Source organism: Mixophyes fleayi, chromosome 5 (genome assembly GCF_038048845.1).
Source record: "Mixophyes fleayi isolate aMixFle1 chromosome 5, aMixFle1.hap1, whole genome shotgun sequence".
Taxonomy (NCBI): Eukaryota; Metazoa; Chordata; class Amphibia; order Anura; family Limnodynastidae; genus Mixophyes; species Mixophyes fleayi.
The window spans coordinates 78819083-78841629 of record NC_134406.1 but is presented as its reverse complement, the minus strand read 5'-3'; the positions used below and the strand labels follow the sequence as shown (position 1 = coordinate 78841629).

Below are 22547 nucleotides of genomic sequence, written 5' to 3'. Positions count from 1 at the left end.
AAATAGCATAAGGTGGATCAGCTAGAATTGATCTGTAGTAAACGTGTAATCTCTGTAGAGCCTGCTGAACCTGATACAGAACATACTGTGTTTCAGGTCCTAACTGCACAGAGAGATACATTGCTTTTGTTTTACTCCTTGTGTCTCAGGCCTTAAGCTCCAGTTGAGGGGTATGTATTTGTAGCCTTCTTAAAAAGTAAGGGAATAAAGTGGACTATAAGCTGACCTAAAATCTGTATCTATCAATCTCTCAATCAAATCTGTTCCTATCTATCAATAATATCTATTGTTCGTTCACTTTTTTTCCTTTTGAAACCATTTTTTCCAGGTGTCTTTGCATCTGTATAATATGATTTATTTTAGTATTTTTTTCTTATGTATATGTTAATTAAAGAGTAGTCTACCTAATTTTATTTTATTTTTTGGGGGGCAGCCATAGTCTTCCAAGTGAGTAGCTGCATGGGTGCACATTACTTGAAGCTGCAGTGTTTGTGATGACGTATGTCAGTATTTAAGTTACTATTATGGTCTTTGTTTAGTTGGAGGTATTAATATTTAAAAGGTAATAATGGAAATCTTTTTCTTTTTTTTTTCTTTTAATTTGCCCTTGAATTGTCTTCTGGAGGACTTTCCTCGCAATTAATACTGGATTTTTTAGTTTAATATAAAGAGGGAGGGGGACTATTTTCCTATGATTAAAAAAAATAATAATGTGCCTTGGAATGTAGCAGATGTTTATTTACAATGCAGTCATAAAACAGAAAGGTCACATCCCCATGGTGGTTTTGTCTTTCTGGGTGACTGTGATTGTGCCAGAATCATGCAGGGCTTTGGAAATATTGTGATAGCACCGAGGTGACATTTAGCAGGTAATGTCTTTGATGTACAGTAGCACAGAAGATCACTATCCCTGCGTGCCACTGCTGAAATTGTTTACTTGGATGAATCTTGTAAACAACTCTGTCCAAGTATCTGGAGGGTAAACACATATATAGGTTATTTTTTCATTAAATGTTATCTCAGGACCGAAAGGTTTAGGAAGAAGTTTTGATAAAGATGCCGCTACTTTCTGGCAAATATATAAACTTAGATAACATAGTTTTATGGTTTTGGGAGTTATTTTGGTTGCATTGCATTTATTGATCGAATATCATCATCACCATTTATTTATATAGCGCCACTAATTTCACAGCGCTGCACAGAGAACTCACTCACATCAGTCCCTGCCCCATTGGGGCAGTCTAAATTCTCTAACAAAAACACACACACACAAAGACTAGGGTCAATTTGTTAGCAGCCTACCAATATGTTTTTGGAGTATGGGAGGAAACCCGCGCAAACACGGGGAGAACATACAAACTCCTCACAGTTAAGGCCATGGTTAGGAATTGAACTCATGACCCTAGTTCTGTGAGGCAGAAGTGCTAACCACTACGCCACCGTGCTGCCCCAACCTTTTCTTTTTTTACATAACATTAAAACTACTAACTTAGGTTTAGGGGACAAAGCATTAACTATATCTCTGGAGTAAGGTGGCTCTACATGAACTGCAAATCAACATCCGGCTGTAGCACTCCTTTATAGTGTAAAAGAATATTCGCTGTGGGACTGCTTGATGTGACTATTGGATCCGTTGTCTGTTTTGATAATCCGTATTTTAAGGGTTTTCAAGCTGGATCGCCTTCCACTGGCCTGCATGAGTGATACTTCCACTTTTAAAAGTAACACAATATTAAAGCTAATAACGTTGAAAACGGAAATAAAAAAACTCGAAGTGGGGGTGTCTACGGTGGTATGTCATACCGCCACTTCTCCTACTGCCTTCGCTAAATTCTATTCACTTACATTCCCATTATATTTTTCATTCCACCACTTCGACCGCTAGTTGTATGTCTTACTGTATCTTGAGCAGGGACATTTTTTGTGCTCTCTGCTGTTGGTGATTTTAAACTATTAGCTTCTAAACGCTTTTTTTTTTTTTTTTTTTTAAAGTAGTACAAGAATAATTTACAAAGGTTTCATTGTGCTAGGTTCAGTAGTGAATTTCTAATGACTGTTGTAGCGCCAGTTGTCAACTATAAGTGCCAACCATATCTAGACCCTTCGTAACCCCTCCTGCAACTAGGTCTTAATGGGACTGACAACTTAATTTCAAAGTTTCCAGTTTTCCCTCTCCATGACTGTTTTATGACCCTCCTCCCATAATATTTCTTTTGCTGATTGATTGACTTCTCAATAGATCAATATGTAATATAGCACATCACTGTGCTCTGGAAAGTTAGCTGCATGGTAACCATTTTGCAGACCTGGCAAATCATTTACCATGTAGACTTTGGCATTTAAAGCCAAGTAGTGTAGAGTGTCAGGACAAAAAAAAGTAGAAATAATAAATGAAAAAATATAATAAATAGAAAGATTAAAGTAAGAAGAGGGAAAACTATGAAATGTGTGCAATACATGTTCTTTTTGCTAATATGAACACACATAACACAAAAGCTGTAGCAAATTGAATCATTTTTGCTCAGTAAACCAGCAGTAAAATGTTATTTTAGTTTATTCTCCTGCTGTTCATTTCCTCTCACAACTTGTTTCTCTGAGACTTCTCCAGCAGATAACTATTCCTCCCCACTGGGTACACATAATGGATCAGGTGCAACTAAATGTACTCAATGTTCCATAGATTCCAGCCCATACATCTAAGCAGGTGCTACCGAGGTGCTTTACTAAAGCAGCATTTCTAGCTTTTTGGGTGACACTTTTTGATAATCAAAAGCGGACAAAACCAGTATTATTTATATCTAAAAATCAGTATTGATTTTGAATAGTTTTTTGTAACTTAAAGATGCATGAAAATGGCATTTTCAGTCTTATCCTAACTTTCCACTGCAGCTTTGGTAAACCATTTGTGTAATTATTGCCTACCCACCCATAACATATATAAAAGCGTACTTGCCAACTCTCCCGGAATGTCCGGGAGACTCCCGCATTTTTCGAGAGTCTCGTGGACTCCCAGGAGAGTGTGGCATTCTCCCGAATCTGCCCACCTCACTAGGAAGTGGGCAGAATTAGGTACCAAACGCCGCGATTCCCGGTGAATCGCAGCGTTTAGCCCCGCCCCCCGCTGTCAAATGGCGCAAACGTCACGGGGACAGGTCCAAAATGACGAGCATTTTGGAGGCCCGCCCCCCCATGCCGCCCACCTCCCCCGCAGGCTCCCGGATACCAACATTATAAAGTTGGTAAGTATGTATAAAAGTAGGGATGGTTATTTATAAGTGGTTTTTAAAAGGACAAAAAACTTGAAAGACAAAGCAGTGTTTATCAGTTATGTTTGTTTTCACTAGTTGTGCCATTAGGAATGAACTTACCTGCTGCCTTTATATACCATAGCCTAGGTTACTGTGAAGTTAAATGTAAAAGCTCTGGCTTCTGAATTCCCTTGGAGTGAGGCAAGACAGCAAAACCCTGCTTCTAAGCTGTTTGAAAATGTGTGCTGCCTTCTCTGATGGATAGAACAGACTTATTTCAGGTATATTGCATATACTTGTTTAAGTGGGCACATTATATCATCTGGTAGACTCGTTGTTTATAGTACATTAAGAAATGCACTATATCATAATAGTGAGATTATACATACGTAAAGTAAGACCACTTACAGCAAGAAGAGCGGTTAGAAACTGATGCAAGCAGTTACATAACATTATGCTGAAAGTTTATTTACTTTATTCATGTATTAATGTATCTGTCTGCTGCTGCCGCCTCTTAGCGTATTTAATTTGTGTCTGCTGCTGTAATGCTTGTTTTATGGGGCTCAGTTAACCTAATTCAAAATATATTGTGCATTATCTTAACCCACTCCAGTACTAGTCCTGTCTAAAAGTCAATTAGCCCCTCATAAAATGACATTTGAATTTCTACTTGTTGGATATTAAGTATATGAAGGATGTATGACCATGGCAAATGGGTAAACAGTATATCAGAACAATGACTTGCCACTTAAGCAGGAGAGGAATCACTTGATGAGAACTGCCTTGTAAGAGTTTTTAATAATTCACCCTTTTCCATCTCAACACAAATTGCTTGTAGAGCACTCAAAGATGCAGGGTGTGCAAAGCACTTTGCTGCTTTAACCCCTTCCTTGTTAATACACGATAAAATGCATTTATCAGAACTTAAGGGATAAAACAATTAGTAGCACTTGTGTAGGTGAGAACCATAACATATTTTAAGCAAGGGCTTGCACACAGATCTTGTATTAATTAAGCAAATAACAAAATACCAGCATGCTCAGGATCATGTATCAAAATGTTGGGCTGCTCTGGTTTCCTATAATATGGTTGCAAGCGGAGACCTCATTTGACTTTGAAAGAGGGGTGATTATTGGGGTGCCTTTCACAAGAGTTTTAGTGACAAAGGTCAACATGGTAATGCTTCGTGATCGTTGGTGTCTATGGCGATGTCAGCATGGAACTCCAATGGAAAAAACTCAGCGAATGGCAACAATGGGAGGAGGAAGCACACAGGATCATAACATTCATGTTTTTATTCAAAGTGCAATTCTATCAACAGGTGAGCAACTTCCGATCAACTGACTGCAAAACTCCACAGTTGGGATATCCTGGTCAGGTCGCAGTGCATAAACCGCTCATCACATTTGCAAATCCATTGGTAATATGATGAAAAAAAAACAAGAAAGCGATAGATAAGTAATGCAGAAATGGGATTTTGTTTTCCAAAGCTATGTTCTACAGCAATCTCTGACAGCAAAAAAAAGAAAGAAAAACGTGTTAAACGAAAAAACTGTCACCTCACAATGAGAGAGGATATTTTATGAGTAGCTGGATATACTGTTTTCAGGTCACTCTTACATCTGAGTGAGATTTCTTTCTTGTTTGAAAACAAAGTAAAAATAAACCTGCATTAATTGTCTAAAAGTATCTATGGAAGGAAAGAAAAGAAAAATTCTCCAAAAAAAGATTTTTGGCCGTTGCTATTTCTTGCATTCACCTACCCCCCCCCCCCCCTCTCCCTCACCCCTATAATACCCCCCCTCCGTATAATGTGCTTAAAATGAAAATCTGCTACTGCCTTTTGGTAAGAAATACATGAATTGCTTGAGGACATTTTACAAACCACTGTCCCATTGAGCCCCTGCACTGTTTTACTAGAGCTGCAGATTTCTTGACTAAGCAAAAACTGTAAAAATATAAACTAGCAAAACTTGATATTTCAAGTCCTACATTCAGCCAAGAATCCTAATCGCAAAATTTTAAGTCGCCCACATTACCCTCCTGCACATATTATAAAAACTATACTTGGTACATTAGATCTATGGAAAAATTACTCATTAAACTGTGCTTTATTTTGTCTTCCATTTATAACAATACTTGCTGAACATGTTATCATATTTATATCTTATAAATAAAAATATTGTTTAAAAAAAAAAACATTGAAATTCTCTTTTCACATACCACCAAAATAAATCTGTTTTTCTGTCCTAAATAAACAATGTAAAGTTCAGAATCCAAAGTCGTTAAATAATTAGTCCCAGTTTAACCGACTCCGAACAAAATGTGACTCGGTCGGAAAGATATATAAAGAATCTCCAGATTGAGGCGTCTTGATGCTTTAAGTTTTTTGATGGATTCTCCAGGTTGCATAAGAAGCTCATTTGTCAGGCACAGTAATTAAATCAGTACAGGTATACATTCAAGCAGATATCATGGGCTGCTAACGACAAATAAGAACAGTATCACATGACGGGAGTACCTGTGTTGGGGCAATCTAGCCATTTGTGCCAGAGATTTAAGTATGTCTCAGGACAACATAACGACAATTCTTGAGTGGCAAGGAGTTGATTTGTACAAACCATTGTCTACAAGTGGAAGTAATTGGGAAATTCAATTTATGGCAACATTATTTTCTGTCTTTGAATGAGGTTTCCTACTTAAAGATTGATTCAGGGGATATACTGGTAAAGTTCCATTTTAGTTGGTTGAATTATTTATATATCTTATCTAAATCTGTTTTAAACAATACTTCATTATTTTACTTCTCTTTCAATATTTGGAATCACCAACCTTAGCCTTAAAGTTCACCTGTCACATGCACACAGCTGAGACATCTATTTGGTAGGCTGAACCAATATGCATTGATCATGCAGTCTACACACTAGGAACCAGTTGTACCCTAAGTGGATGAGTGGTTTTAGTAATTGATTCAAGTCCTGAGGTATTTTCAGTTTTGAGAGCAGTGGTTTGATATCAGTGGAATTTACACTTTAATATTGGATTGAATGTCACTTTAGAACTTGATCCTGTACAGATGCTTTGACTTATTTGCTCTTTTACCTCTAGCATTGTTCATAATCCATAAAGTATATTTTGCTTCTCTTAGTATGTTTCTTTTGATATTTTCTAATTTACCTGAACTGTACTGCATATAATCAGTATTAGTGCTATATGTCAAACGATCTGATTAATATAAATTGAATTCTAAATGTATTCAGTGCCTTGGGGAGCCTATTTAGCCGGTGACTTGGAGGATTGCAGAAATAGTTAGAGAACAACAGAGAAGCCCAATCAATTAATGTCAGAGTTTACATTAAGTATATGGATTTTTGCAAATTTGACATTCTGTGCTTTAGATGAACCTGTCAACCCCATGTATAACTACCCTTATTTCTTTAAAACATCAAATAAGCATGTGTCTAGCTGTGTGTTACAAAGAACGTTTATAAATATATATTCTGCAGTTGATTGAATTTTTTTTCTTTAGAGGAAGTTAAATACATTATATTATGATTAATTTTACATTTTTAAATACTTTACTTTTTCGTTGTAATACAATTCTTTGTGCATTGGAAAGCACTGTGCCACCTACTGATCTTGTTTAGGAGTAAACATAAGGTTGACTAAATATATGTTTGTATAGTCGGTAAGCCCCACATGTGCATTCTTCTCGATGGATAACTTTACAGGGGTGGGCTACGTTATACCGATGCTGATAATCGGTATAGCGAGAAAATAATAACGATTACAATAATCCCAAGATAGAGGAAATGCAGACTTACTATAAATAAGACAGACAACATGTGAGACACGCCTGCTCCATGGCTCCTATACATTCCGAGAGCAACAAATACCGGCAGTTGGAATTTACTACACTTACAATGGAGACAGTGAGATTGGTGTTTTAAAGTGGCAGTGCCAGGAGCGTAACCCTAGCCTTAACCCTAATGTTAATCCTCACCCTTAGATTACTGTGGGGAAAGGAGGTGACTGCGGACTATAAAACATATACTTTTTCTAGCCCTCTGGTTCCCCCACATTTGTCAGTCATACTTAAGCTTGTGTATATTCTGTTTTGAAAGTAGTTAAAATAACTGCCAGCTTGTATCGTTAGCATGCAGACAAGTCCATTTTTTCAGTCTAGGCAAACAGGTTTATTGTCCACCAGTCCTGTATGAATGTACTTCACACCAGGAGGTCTTTCTGTCTTCCTTTAGCTTTGATCTGTGTGTGCTAGCATAGGAAACAGGGCCACAGACAGAGCTCTATGTTTAATTACAGAGGAAGGCATTGTGTATTTAACTGTAAGTGTGTCTGGAGTGTGATCTTTCCTGTATAGCCACATAACAATACCTATTCTTAATTAAAGTGATTCATCTGCTATCTCCTTGTCTGTATGTTTACTTGTAAAAAGGTAAACACCTAAAAAGGGCCAATCAGGCTGGTACTGGAATTGCTGATGAGGTCATTTCTGGGCTTAAAAGACACCTAAAGAGGACAGCAAATGGGCATTCACTACAAAGTGATAGTTTTGGGTGGGTTTTGGTGCTGCGGTGACTTCCAACAGTCCAAAAACATACTTGTAGAGTAATTGGCTTCTGACAGAAACTAACATTTGTGTGTGTGTGTGTATTAATGTAGCAGAGAATTGAGCATGTGAGCTCCAATTGTTCAGCAACTGATGTGAATTATTAAAATTCTCTGTAAAGAGCTGTGGAATATGACGGCACTATATAAGTGAATAAAAATTATTAGTCTTATCTACTTCAGCTCATGTACATCTCTATGGTGACTAACCTTCTAATGAACAGCCCCAAAATCCACTAATATCCCAGTAATTTCATAATGACACAAATATTATTTCTCTGTCTTCCTTTGGTGGACACCGGGGACATTGAGGTATTGAGTAGTGTTTACTAAGCCCTAGCTCCTCCCCGTCTATACCCCACTTCCTGCTAGCCTCAGTTTAGTTTAAGTGCCCGGCGAACGGGCTGCGTCTGGGCTGATTAGCAGCCCAAATCATCATCATCGTCCTTTATTTATATAGCGCTACTGATTCCGTAGCACTGTACAGAGAACTCATTCACATTAGTCCCTGCCCCATTGGAGCTTACAGTCTAAATTCCCTAACATACACACACAGACAGACAGACTAAGGTCAATTTTGATAGCAGCCAATCAACCTACTAGTATGTTTTTGGAGTGTGGGAGGAAACCCACGCATACACAGGGAGAACATACAAGCTTCAAATCTATTTTTTTTTATTTTGTGTTTGTTTAATAAGTAAATCAAAGACTTGTGTCTCCTGTTCCTGACAGCCCGCGGCTCATTGAGTCGCGTAGGCGGCTGTCAGTCATCGCTAGCCCCCGGCTGCTGGCTTCAAGGTTATGGAGGGTCCAGTGTACAGTACCCTACCTCTTCCTTCCTGTCTGGCAGTTGTTTTAAAAAGACACTATCCCAGCTTGTCGGCACGCTGTAAGTTCGGCAAAGTGAAAGTACAGCGCACCATATATGGACGGCTGTGCGCTGTCTGGAGGGAGGATGGGACGTGCCGTGGAGGTGCCCCCTTTGCCAGCCCCACCCCTCTCCCAACCTTCTCATTCCCTCCTAGGAGCCGGGCACAGTCGCCGCAGGCTGTGTCTGTCTTTCTGTTCTGACAGCTAGCAGACTGCAGACACTGCGTGTGGAGGGATGCAAGCAGGTAAGTGAAAGGAGAGGGGGGTAGAAAATCGCAGTTTGTCTAGGGTCACTAAGATAGTGAGCCCTGCTAGGCACTGGATTGGTTGAGGGGGTTGTCCTGTTGGACGCTTGCCAATCCAGTGCTGGGCCCTGGGGGAGTGGTGTTTCCTCTATTGCACTTCCTCCGTGGTGGTCTCTCACTCCTTTCTGTGCAGACATCAGAATAGACAGCCATTTATAGCTACTCCCCTTTTCTGTCCTGAGTTTTGTAAGGTAAAGGGATGGGGGTTGTTATTTTCAAAAGTTTGTCTTTTACTCTGGGACTTTATTGGTTGTATTGCAGGCTCACTTTCTGTTCAGTTTTGTGTGCTGCATGTCATCTATATTGTGTTTTGTTACACTGTTTATTACACTGTTCTGTGTCCCATCTGTTAACATGTCAGGGGAAAATCCATGCGTGGTAGGGCTGGTGTTGCATCTATGTTGAGTTTCACATGTGCTGTCTGACCAGATGGTTACTTAAGTGACAGTCAGGCGCAGGCTCTGTGCGCAGCCTGTAAGCCCTCAGAGAGTATACCGTACTCTGCCGCTGCTTGTTCAGATACGGCAGAACCTGCCTGGGCTTGTTCTCTCTCCAATACGGTGGCTGAACTTGCTCAGTTGGTGCGGTCACAGGCTGTGGCCCGCACCATCTTCTGATTCTGTTTCCGCTGTAGCGAATGACATGGGTTCTAGTTCGTTAAGTCAGAGTTTGATTGTTTCTACCCCGGCAGAGTCTGCAGAACCAGCTTGGGTACAGGGACTTGCATCCTCTGTACAGGGTTTGGTTTTGGTTTCTTCCTATTTAGCGAGGATGTTGCATTCTGCTGCACCGTCTTCCTCACGTAAGCATATGAGGATGGCGCCACTCCCTCAGGGAAATGAGTCAGATTCTGACTTGTTCCCAGGAAGAGGTTGAATTAGCGGTGGATTCTGATATGGAGGCTCCTTTGTTGGTAGTGGAGGTTCATTCTGATCGTCAGAGTGTGGAGGAATTACTTAAGGCTGTGCGTTTGGTACTTGATATTCCTGAGGAAAAGGTTCCTGACGCTGCAGAGGCTTCTCTTTTTGCGCGCCGGAAAAAGAAATCTTTCTCTTTCCCGACTTCTTCCCAATTGGAAGATTTGTTGTCAGAGCCTTGGGCTTCCCCAGATAGGAAGTTTCAAGTATCTCGGCGACTGCAGTTGTGTTATCCTTTTCCTCCTGAAGTTCTTGCTAAATGGGAGACACCTTCATGAGTGGATGCTGCTGTTGCAAGGTTAGCAAAGGTAGCTACTATTCCTCTTCCTAACGCAGCCAGTCTTAAGGATGGTACAGACCGTAAGGTTGAGGCCGTCCTTAAATCCATTTTCGGGGCAGCAGGTGCCTCTTTGAGGTCTGATTTGGCATCTGCGTGGGTTAACAAAGCTGTAGAACGCTGGTCAGAACAGCTGTCTGAAGATTTGTTAGCAGGCAGACCATCCTCTGAACTGCTTCCATTAGTGGAGCAAATTCAGAGGGCGACAGATTACTTAGGAGAGGCAGCTATGGACGCGGGACTGATTGGGGGCACGTATTTCTGCCTCTGCAGTTTCAGCTCGTCTCACTCTGGCTTAAGTCCTGTGAGGCTGATGTGGAGTCTAAAAAGGCTCTTGAAACCATACCTTTTTCTGGGGGTGTTTTGTTTGGACCGCAGCTTGACTCCATTATCAGTCAAGCAGCAGGAGGAAAGGGCGCTTTTCTCCCTGTTAATGCTCCCAAACAAAGAATGTCCAGATTCCAGTCCTCAGGAAGGTTTCGGGGTCAATATTCCTCAGGCCAATCTTTTAGACGCCAGTCATCCGCCCCCAGGGTTGGTTTGCAGCGTGGGTGCCAGGCCTGGTCTGCTCGAAGTCCAGCAGCGAAACCTGCAGACAAGCAGTCCGCATGACGGGCATTTTGCTCCTCTGCTGTTGCCAGTTGTGGGAGCCTGTCTTCTCTTGTTCAGGGATCAGTGGTTTGTCTACCACCGATGTCTGGGCTCGGGGGGTGGTGGACCAGGGATACAAGATCGATCTGCTCGGTCTTCCTCCCAGACTTGCCATAGGTCTTCCCACTTGTCCACGAAAACAACTGGCTTTACCAGAAGCAATTAAATTCCTAATTTTTTCCGGAAGTGATTATTCCGGTGTCAAAGAGGTTTGGGTTTTTATTCCAACTTTTTCTTGTGCCAAAGCCAGATGGCTCGTTCAGTCCAAATCTGAATCTTTGAACACCCAGGTCAGAGTGCCCAGGTTCAAGATAGAGTCTTTGCACTCGGTCGTTCATGGCATGGAACAAGGAGAATTTATAGTGCCTTGATGCCTATCTCCATGTGCCTATCTGGAAGGGTCATCAGTCCTTTTTGAGGTTTGCGGTTCGATCAGAGCACTTCCAATTTCAGGCTCTTCCCTTTGGTCTGGCCACAGCCCCTCTTATCTTTACCAAGATCATGGCGGTCGTGGCTGCTCTGCTAAGGTCCAAGGGGATTACAATCATCCCTTATCTGGACGATCTTCTTTTAAAGGCAGATTCTCCAGAGCTGGTTCAGTCGCATATCCAATTAGATGATCTTTTTGGGTCTTTTATTCAACACCCGACAACGACGGGTGTTCTTACCCCAGGACAAGATCCTAGCCTTGCAGAAGATGGTGAAATCTCTGTTGGTGGCAAGGAGGCCTTCGATACATTTCACCATGAGAGTTCTGGGCAAGATGGTATCAACTTTTGAGGCAATCCAGTTTGCTCAGTTTCATGCACGGCAGTTCCAGTTGGAACTTCTGTTGCTATGGAACAAATCCCATCTGAATTTGGCGGGCCAGGTATTCCGCCTGTCTCAACAGACGCGTCAGTTGGCGGTTACACAAACAGAATTTCACCAGGGGATGCAATTTCTCAATTTGGAATTGGACTTTGATCAGAGCGGATGCCAGCCTTCGAGGTTGGGGGGGCCGGCTGTCTTCACGCTCGGTTTCAGGGTCTTTGGACTCGGATGTAATCCAAGCTTCCAATCAATGTCTTGGTACTGCGAGCAGTGTTTCATGCTCTTATGAGCGCGCAACACTTGCTGCAGGGAAGGCCAGCGACGATTGTCAGACATTGCCACAGCAGTGGCATACCTCAATTATCAGGGCGGCACCAAAAGTCTGTTGGCCATGCGGGAGACGCACAAGATATTTTCAGTGGGTCGAGGTTATGGCAATCTTTATTCCAGGATTAGAAAATTGGCAAGCAGATCTCCTAAACATGTATACTCTGCATCCGGGCGAATGGTCCCTCGGAGGTGTTTCGTCAGTTGGTGGAACGGTGGGGTCAGCCGGATGTCAACATGATGGTATCCCGGCTGAGCCACAAGGTCCCCCTCTTCTGCTCCCGCGCAAGAGATCCTATGGCTGTCGCGGTAGACGCCATATCTGTCCCTTGGATGTACCGCTTAGTGTACCTTTTTCCAAGGGTGTTAAAGGTAGAGAGAGAGTGTGTTCCAGTTCTGGTTTCTCCTACTGTTTGACATGTTGTCTTGTTGTTAAGAGAATGTTGTTTTGTTAAGTTTATTCTCTTTTCTTGTTTTCTCTCTATCTCCGCTTTCTGTGGGCTTGGTTAAACATAAACTGAGGCCAACAGGAAGTGGGGTGTAGAGGTGGAGGAGCTAGGATTTCGTAAACAGAAGTTAAATTGCCTGTTTGCCCTGTCCCTACTCTATACCCCAATGTCCCCAGTATCCCCCAATGGACTAAGAGAAACGGATTTTACATAAGTATAAAAATACAATTTCTTCAGAAATTCTGCTGCCTCAGTTTTTATGATTGCAATTTACATATACTCCAGAATGTCATGAAGAGTGATCAGATGAATTGCAATTAATTTCAAAGTCCCTCTTTGTCATGACAATGAACTTTATCCTAAAAACATTTCCACTACATTTCAGCCCTGCCACAAAAGGACCTGACATCAGGTTGAGAGTGTTGACGAGGACAAGGCTGGAGATTACTCTTTATGCTGATTGAGTTAGAATAACAGATTGGAAGGTGTAAAAGGAGGGTGGTGCTTGAAATCATTATTCTTTCTCTGTAAACCATGGTTATCTGCAAGGAAACACGTGCAGTCATCATTGCTTTGCACAAAAAGGGCTTCACAGGCAACGATATTGCTGCTAGTAAGATGCACCTAAATCAACCATTTATCGGATCATCAAGAACTTCAAGAAGAGAGGTTCAATAGGTGATTCAGCTGCGGGATCGGGAATGACAGCAGGCAGATGTGAGTGCATCTGCACGCACAGTGAGGCAAAGACTTCTAGAGGATGGCCTGGTATCAAGAAGGCCAGCAAAAAATCCCCTTGTCTCCAGGAAAAACATCAGGGACAGACTGATATTCTGTAAAAGGTACAGGGATTGGACTGCTAAAGACTGGGGTAAAGTAATTTTCTCTGAATCCCTCGGATTGTTTGGGGCATCTGGAAAAACACTTGTCCGGAGAAGGAAAAGTGAACACTATCGTCAGTCCTGTGTGATGCCAACAGTAACGCACCCTGAGACCATTCATGTGTGGGGTTGCTTCTCAGCCAAGCGAGTAGGCTCACTCACAATGTTACCTAAGAACACAGCCATGAATAAAGAATGGTACTAAAACATCCTCCAAGAGCAATTTCTCCCAACCATCCAATAACAGTTTGGTGATGAACAATGCCTTTTCCAGCATGATGGAACACTTTACCATAAGGCAAACGTGATAACTAAGTGGCTCGGGGATCAAAACATCGAAATTTTGGCTCAATGGCCAGGAAAATCCCCAGACCTTAATCCCATTGAGAATTTATGGTCAATCCTCAAGAGGTGGGTGGACAAACAAAAACCCACAAATTTTGACAAACTCCAAGCATTGATTAGGCAAGAATGGACAGCCATCAGTCAGTATGTGGCCCAGAAGTTGATTGGCAGCATGCTAGGGCGAATTGCAGAGGTCTTCAAAAAGAAGGGTCAATACTGCAAATATTGACTCTTTGCATAAACTTAATGTAATTGTCAATAAAAGCCTTTGACACTTATGAAATGCTTGTAATTTTACTTCAGTATACCACAGCAACATCTGACAAAATGGTCTAAAAACACTGAAGTGGCAAACTTTGTGAAAACCAATACTTGTGTCTTTCTTAACTTTTGGCCATGACTGTACAGTACAGCCTGAGCGCCAAGCAACAGGACCCTCCCCCCCAATATTTACACAGTGGCCATCAGTTCTTATTTAAACTGTTGCAATGCAGTTTTAAAATTTACCTTAAATGATACATTTACCTTGAACTAATAAGCATTCCATTTCACTGTTAAATGTTAACAGTAGATACAATTAGAATGCTGATTGTATAACATTTTCCAATGCCCTTGGTTTCATGTCCTGCTAAAGGAGCAGACAATTTGCTATAAGCTTTCAAAGATTTTGACTTCTAAAACACGAAGTAAGCCTGAAGCAGATGTGTATGCAATCTACTGTCTAATGGTTGCCATTTTCTGCTATTAAACTTCATAGAGAGAGTTCTCCCAGATCCCATTGAAAGATAATCCTATGGCAAATGAGCAGCCTTTTTCTGTTTCCCGGAGCTTAGACACAAGTAGTACTCGAGTTTGAATGAAGTGACTGCAACATTAATTACAATAACCCTGTCATTTCCAGCACCGCTAGTTTTTAATTTACTACATGAAATGAAATGGTTCTTTCAGAACATATTGTGTTAATATGAGAATGGGCCAGCAGAATGCTCAATGTCACAGACTGTTCTTTTTGTGCCAGGCATGATGCCCTGATCTGTATTTCAGAACATACTAAAGTCTCCAAATGATTGCAAAGTGGTTTTAATCATCTACAAGGTGAGCTTGTCTGCGCATATTATGTGTCATTGTACTAGCAAGCATCAGTTTGATCCTTGGACTTTTCTAAAAGATTACGTGTGTTCTAATTTAATTGTAACAAAACACACATATTTACTTGTATTTTTAATAATCATTCAGTGATATTGCATTGAATCTAAGTGGAATCATAACTGCAGTTGCCCAGATAACCTATTCAAAGAATTAGTTTCATTTGTATAGCACCCTGGGCAAACTATCAAAATTTATTCTATGTATAATAATGTTACGCTGCTGCATTGTGCTGTCAAAGTTTATTTTGTAGTGACACAACTGTGTCTCTGGCAATTGTATAAAAGGAGGGCTATTGCTTTTTATTCTAATAAACCCATGTGTCTTTCTTATTCAAGGATGTGTTTTTGGAGTTTTGCAATAAAAAATTCACTACAACCTCTATAAATGAGTTTATTAAGGTGCCCCTCTCAATAGCCACATGCTGGCAAAGGGGAGAGACGCCATTGTAAAACCCTTTGCTAGGTGGTAGCTATAAGGGTGCAGTTGAGCGTTTTGATGTTTACAGGGTTCCATTACTTTTTACATTGCACTCCCAGCATGCTCTGCCATCCAGTGACAGTGTAGCTTATGGTCTAGTGGTAAGAGATACAGTAAGTACCTCTGGTGTATAAAAATAAAAGTAAAAATTGTAATATTCTGTGTTGGTTACCAATTAACATTAGGAAAACAAATGTGATCTCAATTGGACATGCAGTGGTAACAAGCACTTGCAGATTGAGGGCTAATAATAGGCATGCAAGTAAATTTACTTACATGTGTTGACATTAGTTTGTGACTACAGATAGTCTGTGTAAATTGATGAGCACCAGAGAAGTCTGCCACACCAGTTACTAGGGGAACATATGACTGTTGAAAATTGGTGGGGAGCTGAGGGAGGCATGATCTCATGTTATCAGACTTTGGAAGCTCTCTAATAGGTCAATTGATATCAGGATAAGATCCCCATGGCCCCACAAGTTCCTGGGAAGATCTTGGAGATTCTAAAAGGAATGAAGTACCATCGGAATATTAACTTGTTAGCAGTTACTTTTATGCTAACGCATATGGAAGTTTCACTACTCTATTGCATATATCTGACCAAGTCTTCTAGGTCTAATATTTCTTCTAGGTCTGCCTAACCGTTAAACTCATGTGTATCTCTTTCCACTATCAAACCAAGGCTTACATTCCCTATTAGATTTCTTGGCAAAGCAGTATTATTCATAACAACAAATGCAGTGTAGAGAAAATAAAATAAAAATCTGATTATGGACAACACAAACTTTTTCCTGTGCACCCCCAATTATTGTGTGACTACCTATTATTATTTCACGATTTTTACCAACTCTCTGTAAAATGTACATATCATTGTATGGATTTTGCAGAATTTACTTACATTAATTGACGTTAGTTAGCTGAGTGGATAGTACATTTTGTGTCCTTTTAAGAGATATACAAGTCTTGCTTGATTTAAGTATGTTAATAAAAGTGTAGTGTGATAAAGTCTTGCAATCTTAACAAGCATATGTAAATGTCTGTACCCTGGCAAAACTTTTAAATTGCATCTTGTGGGTTTTATTTATTTTTTCTTTTACTGTGTTGCTTTCCCGAGCTTGGTTGTGTTTGTGCTTTGCCTTGTATGTGCTTCAGGCACTATTTTTGGAATTCCAATAGCTCTACAAGCAAAATAATCTTTATATGAGTATTAAGCAAGCCATGAACAAAAGCACATTTAAGTGCATTTTTTCAGGATAAGATCTATAGACAAAGTCATTGAGAGCTCAAATTAAGTTAGGAATTATAGTACGCTTATTAACCCACGTTCCAGTTGATGCGTGTGCTATTATATAATGAGCGCTTTCTCTGCTTAGCTTAGCATCAGGTGAGATGTCCCACTGGGCATCATGCCTGCTGAAATACATCTATAAGTTTTTAGGAAAGCAGCTGCAATATAACCTAGCCACTGAGTCCCATAATTGATATTTTTGTGCTGCGCAGGACTGTTCCTTTTCAATGCAGACCTGAAAACAAAGCTCACTTGTTAAACACATTTGTGATGTGGCACTGAGCAGCTAAATGACACACATTTCAACATTGACCTAATTTCTGACACCTGATGTGAGATTAGGGGGTAAATGTATTAAGCTCCGGTTTCTTCAACACCCGCGAGTTCGGCGTCTTCAGCGTTTAAATTTAAAGCGGCGCTGCGGGTGCTGAAGAACCCGGAGCCTAATACATTTACCCCTAGATGTTTATATTGTGTGTGTATGTATATGTATGTGTATGTATGTATGTATGTATGTATGTGTGTATGTGTGTATGTATATGCGTGTGTGTGTGTGTGTATATATCTATATCTCACACTCACACACACACACACACACACACACACACACACACCTACGTCTATAGGGATGCATCTTTACACATTATACACAGTATATTCCAGAATATGAAACTTTTATCCAGCATACGTACAGTGCAGCTGGAAAAGAAAATGGGCAACCTTGTTCAATTGTTTTTCGATGCAATCGGAGTAGAGAAATAATAAGGTGACAAACAGCCAAATGTATAATTACTATCGAATGTACAATTGCAATATTGTCTAGGAATTAATGAAAATACCTCAAGTATGAAATGTATCAAATATTGTAAAACAAAATGTTTCCTATACTGCAAGCTCTCGCACGGTTGCGCCATTTTTTAAAATCTGCATTATACAACCCTTTTAAGTTTTTCTCACTCAAAATATTAGAGGTTACACTCACACCTATGCTGGCATGCTCTGGTGTACTTCCAACATGATCAATGATACTTATTAATGTAAGGGCAGGGAAAACTGGTAATGATGTCATCAGAGATTAAGTGGGGTAATCACAACGCTGCAGCTGATTGAGATAGGCCCACCCTGAGCATGACAGCGGATATCTTGCTCGTACCGATAGAGACAATATGGGACCCATTTAGCCAGAGAATCTGGTATGCGCATAGTTTCTGGGGGTGGGATTATTTACCTCATTTAACTCTGCCCAAAAGTCTAAGATTTGTTATGTGATTTTTTTCCAATTCAAGATTTAGAGGTTGAATACGACATTATTTCATAAAGTGAGCTTTTTTTCGTCACAGATTTATCATATTGTTTGCAATATACGTTAAGTGTGATGTCCACTCATGGTTATTTTTCCCCCTGTTGCAGCCGGCCACCGTACATATAAGGCGAGAAATACTGGGCTTTAAGCTTTGCATGTTCTAAATAGGTGGTTGCAGAGATCAGGATCTGTGTCCCTACAATGCAGTAGGCAAGCAATTATAGTTACCGACCACCTTATCACACTTCTAACGAATCAGTGATCACAGTAAACGTTTGTTACCTAAAGGTTGTGGTGTTTACCTATTAGGTAGTATTTATTTACATGAATTTTATTTTAGTTGTTAGGTTAGGTGTTGGACTAGTAGTTAATTGTTTCTGTTTATTAGAAAACAAAATCTTCATCTTTGCAAAAATAGCGGTATACAGTATATTGTGGTCCGCAGACTTGGGGACATAATCACAATAAATTTAATTTTCCTAAATTTAACCCAACTACTTCTACAATTCTATATGTTATATAGTTTGCTTAATCAGGTACTGTATACAGATATTACGTATTAATGAGCTGCATTTTATTTCTGCAAATTTGCCTATTTGTCCAAAAAGAACACGTCAAGGTAGACACCCACTTCTCAGTCCTTTGCAAAGAGGGATGCAGGCCTACTTTTATGGGTTATGCAGGAACACCTGATAATGGAAACAGTAGAAAATGTTAAAACACAAGTTTAACCTAATACCACTTTGGAACCACCCCTTCATTAACTCCAATTCTTACATTTTTGTCTCTTAAAATACTGCTTGGTTTAGCTTCCTTTTGTCTTAAATTAACCATGAGAATAGTGTATTTATTAGATGTCACTATTGTACATTCAGATATTGTTATTCCATTGGTTGAAGTACACCTGGAAATGTGTTCTTGTGTAAAAAGGTAATAAGGGCATCACATTCAAAGCATAGGATGAGGCATGATTTATGCTACATCAGAGGACAAGGGGGGAAATTCCAAGTGTGGGGAGAAAAATGCTGTGCACTGTCCTTGAAAAAGTAATGCTCCTCTACCCTTTTATAATTTAAATATTCTCATGCTACCAATCAAAATCTTTGTATGTGGTGCATGGAAGCAGTCATGCCCTTGATTTGCCAAGCTCCGCTTATCAGAAAGTGCAAAACATTTCACCCCCACAAACGCTGCCATATTGGCTCACAATTTCCAGGCCCTTGCCTATAAAAATGGGTGCATTTGAGCAAAAATCAGTGCATTTGTGCTGCCTTTTAATGAGCCTTTCTCTGTATGTAGTGCTACAAATGTACCCATGCCTACCCCTCTGTACACAGTATAAGAAAGAAAAACTCCTTTAACAATCGGTGCCACATTGCTGCACTAATTAATGAAACATCCGGAATGGCACAAGCATAGGCATATATTGAATTTTGTGCTGCACCTCCTGCATTTTTACACATTTGTAAATGATACCCATTGTGACGTAAAAATACGTGCTGCATCAGTTTCTTCTAAGTGGTGGCATACATCTTCAACACACAGTCTGATTTCTAGTGTGAGGTATGCAGGCATAACAAATACTGTACTACTCACCTTCCAAACCTCATTAGATGTAGGTGTGACAAAAGGAAGAGGGCTGCTATGCCTTTTCCTTTTTTATAAACTTCCTCACTGCTCCCCCAACTCTTTGATGCAGTAGGATGGAAAGCAATGTGGAGGTCTTTATGATCCATATGCCCTCCCCAACCAGTCCTTTTTGCTGACAGACTTAACTAGGGCCAACAAATAGCTGCCATCTATCTTTCCTAAAATCATTAGTACCAGGTATTAACAGTAATATGCTCAAGAATAGCTTTGTCATCCTTCATAGAAGAACACTAGCCATTAGAGAAAATTGTCATAAAGTAAGAAACAATCCTAATAGAATATATCTCCTTTTGTTCCAGAATTGGCAAAGGATTTCAAGGAGTGATGAAAAGATGGGGATTCAAAGGCCAGCCAGCATCACACGGACAGACGAAAACACACCGTAGGCCAGGTGCTATTGCTGGTGGTGTAAGTGTAACCTTTTTATGACTTCTGTAGTACACAGTACTTTGGTACCTTATATAAGTAGTTAAGTTATGCACTTTGCCTGTTATTTTAATTTGTATTGTGCCATTTAAATAAAAAGAATGCAAATACACAGAAATAGTAATAGACTTACAAAAATAGCCTATGCTTTGTATTTAGGAAATGCAGTGAAAGACAGTATTGACCTTATTTAGAGTTTGATGTAAATCCAATTGCTGCGTGTAAAAATGTGCTTTGCCACACCTCACATTCACAGTGAAATGTGGCTTCATCTGGAGACTTTACTATCTTAAACTTCTGAGACCTTACACCTTGAGAGATGGATCAGGGATGTGCATGTTGAGTATAGTGGGGCCGTTCACTCTTAAATGTACTGTACCCAGTGTTCTCCCTATTTAACGGGTGCTCCATCCGGCTGTTTATACTTGCCACCCGGCTCTTGGAGTCCGAATGCGTCTTATTATATTAAGACAAACCATTGTTTGTCCTATTATAATAAGCACTGTGTGAGCGCTGCAGCCAGTAGAGTGTGTTAGACCACTGACCACCGGTCTGACAAGTCCAGGATGTCAGAGAGGTTCAGCTGCCAGGCATGAAATAATTATAAAAACAAATAAATATGTGTTTCCATTCCAGACAGCAAGTGAACAATTACCTCCAGAGTCTTTATAAGTAATATGTCTTCTCAATAACCTCCAACATGTTTTTCATTATTATTATTATTATTATTATTATTATTGTGCACTATAGCTACTTCCTAATGCCACCCAGCTGGCAAAGCAGTTTATCTTTAGTTTTTGGTTTTTTTTCTTCTCATTCCAGATTAAGTTAGGGAGTAAATTCAGCTAAAGGGTTCACATTTGCACCTAGAGAAAACACGTTGTGATGCAAGGGTGCAATTTTTTTAGTTTTGCATGCAGGGAAAACATTGCATGCTTTTTCATGTAGCTTTACTTTTATACTGCAATTTAGAGTTGAGCTAGGATGCACCCCCACCCAATTTATAATCTGTTTCCATATTTTCAATTTTACCCCTGACCCCCCCCCTCCCACCTCCTGCCACAAAACTGGTTTCGTCAATGGGAAGGGGACCACAAAACTCCCTAAACACAATGGGTGAGGAGAGTCATAATAACGTTGGAGCAAGTAAGATTTTGCTTTGAACTGGACAATCCCATTTTATGCAACCGCTCTATACCTGGATGACATAGTGACATTTTCTCAAATATGTTGATATGTTGGAGGGAATTGTAATTTGTTTAATACTTAATTGTGATCTGTTAATCAAAATGTTGATGTTGTTTTAACATAGGATCCAGCTCGAGTGTTCCCAGGAACGAAGCTGCCCGGGCCATTGGGGAACTTCTATAGAACATCTCATGCCCTCAAGGTTTGTTGTTGATCACTAGATACTAGGCACTTGCCTACCTTGCTTTGTTGGTTTCAACAATGATTTTCTCTCTGTTGCATTACAATTAGACTCGACACTGAATGGGTTATTATATGATATTCTCAGCCTTCCCCATAGTAACTTTAATCATTTTTCTTATTATCCAGGTTTGGAGGGTGAATACAAAACACAACATTCTTTATGTGCATGGCTCTGTCCCTGGTCATACAAATTGTTTGCTTAAGGTAAGATTTGCTTCGCTTGCTCCCACAATCTTTCTCAAAGATTATTATGTATGGTGCTGTGTACTCACTTGTTGGTTGTCTTTTATTTTTGATATGTAAAGCAGTAAATGGGTAATGTTTTTATTGCTTAAAATATTTGAGTTGGGATCTGAAATAGACTTCAGTAGAAATAAAACAGTGTGCTGTGAGCAACTTTTGATTAGTCTTAATTTTAATAATGAATGTATTCATTGCATAAGTTGTAGTAATGGCTTTTTAGCTAGTGTATCTAGGGTTGGTAATATTAACAAATTTATTATGATCACAATATATAAATGTGATATCTGAAAACACACAACAGTAACAGATATTGCCCATTCCTACAGTGATATAACACACCTGATAAACACTGATCTCTATATACAGGTCAAAGTCACACTGATATCACACCTGATAATTATGTCCTCTTATATTCAGGTATTAGTGGTCTTTTTGAGAGAGTCTCTATTAGGATAGCTGCTGTCTTTAGAATTTTAATCTTGTGGACTCTTACTCAAACACTAGTGTTATTGTTTTCACATACATAAACCTACTTCTGTGTCAACCATTTGCCTGAGAAATACTCACTCTCCTACCCAAATTGGTGCCTACACAGAAGACTTTGTTTGGGAGTGGGAGAGATGCTCTTAATACAGCGGTAATGAAAAGTTAGACATGCTGCCATGTAGACACTTTTTTAATACGATGGTATTAGTATGAAACAGGTATAGTCTTCATTATCAGATTGATATTAGATGCAGCATCTAATATCAATATATTATTGAAGGTTTAATTTCTCCGATTGCTATCTCATTTTTTTCTTGTTTTA

The 22547-nt window shown here is 39.9% G+C and overlaps 1 protein-coding gene across 2 annotated transcripts in view; it reads left to right on the top strand.

Annotated features, from left to right (window-relative positions):
* The window catches only part of MRPL3 (mitochondrial ribosomal protein L3), a 62459-nt gene that overhangs the window by 28177 nt on the left and 11735 nt on the right, over nt 1-22547 (top strand). For both annotated transcript variants that reach the window (XM_075212439.1, XM_075212440.1), the window contains exons 7-9: nt 19939-20047; nt 21378-21455; nt 21623-21700. In XM_075212439.1, coding sequence (XP_075068540.1) covers nt 19939-20047; nt 21378-21455; nt 21623-21700 — 265 coding nt within the window. The remainder of the gene's footprint in view (nt 1-19938; nt 20048-21377; nt 21456-21622; nt 21701-22547) is intronic.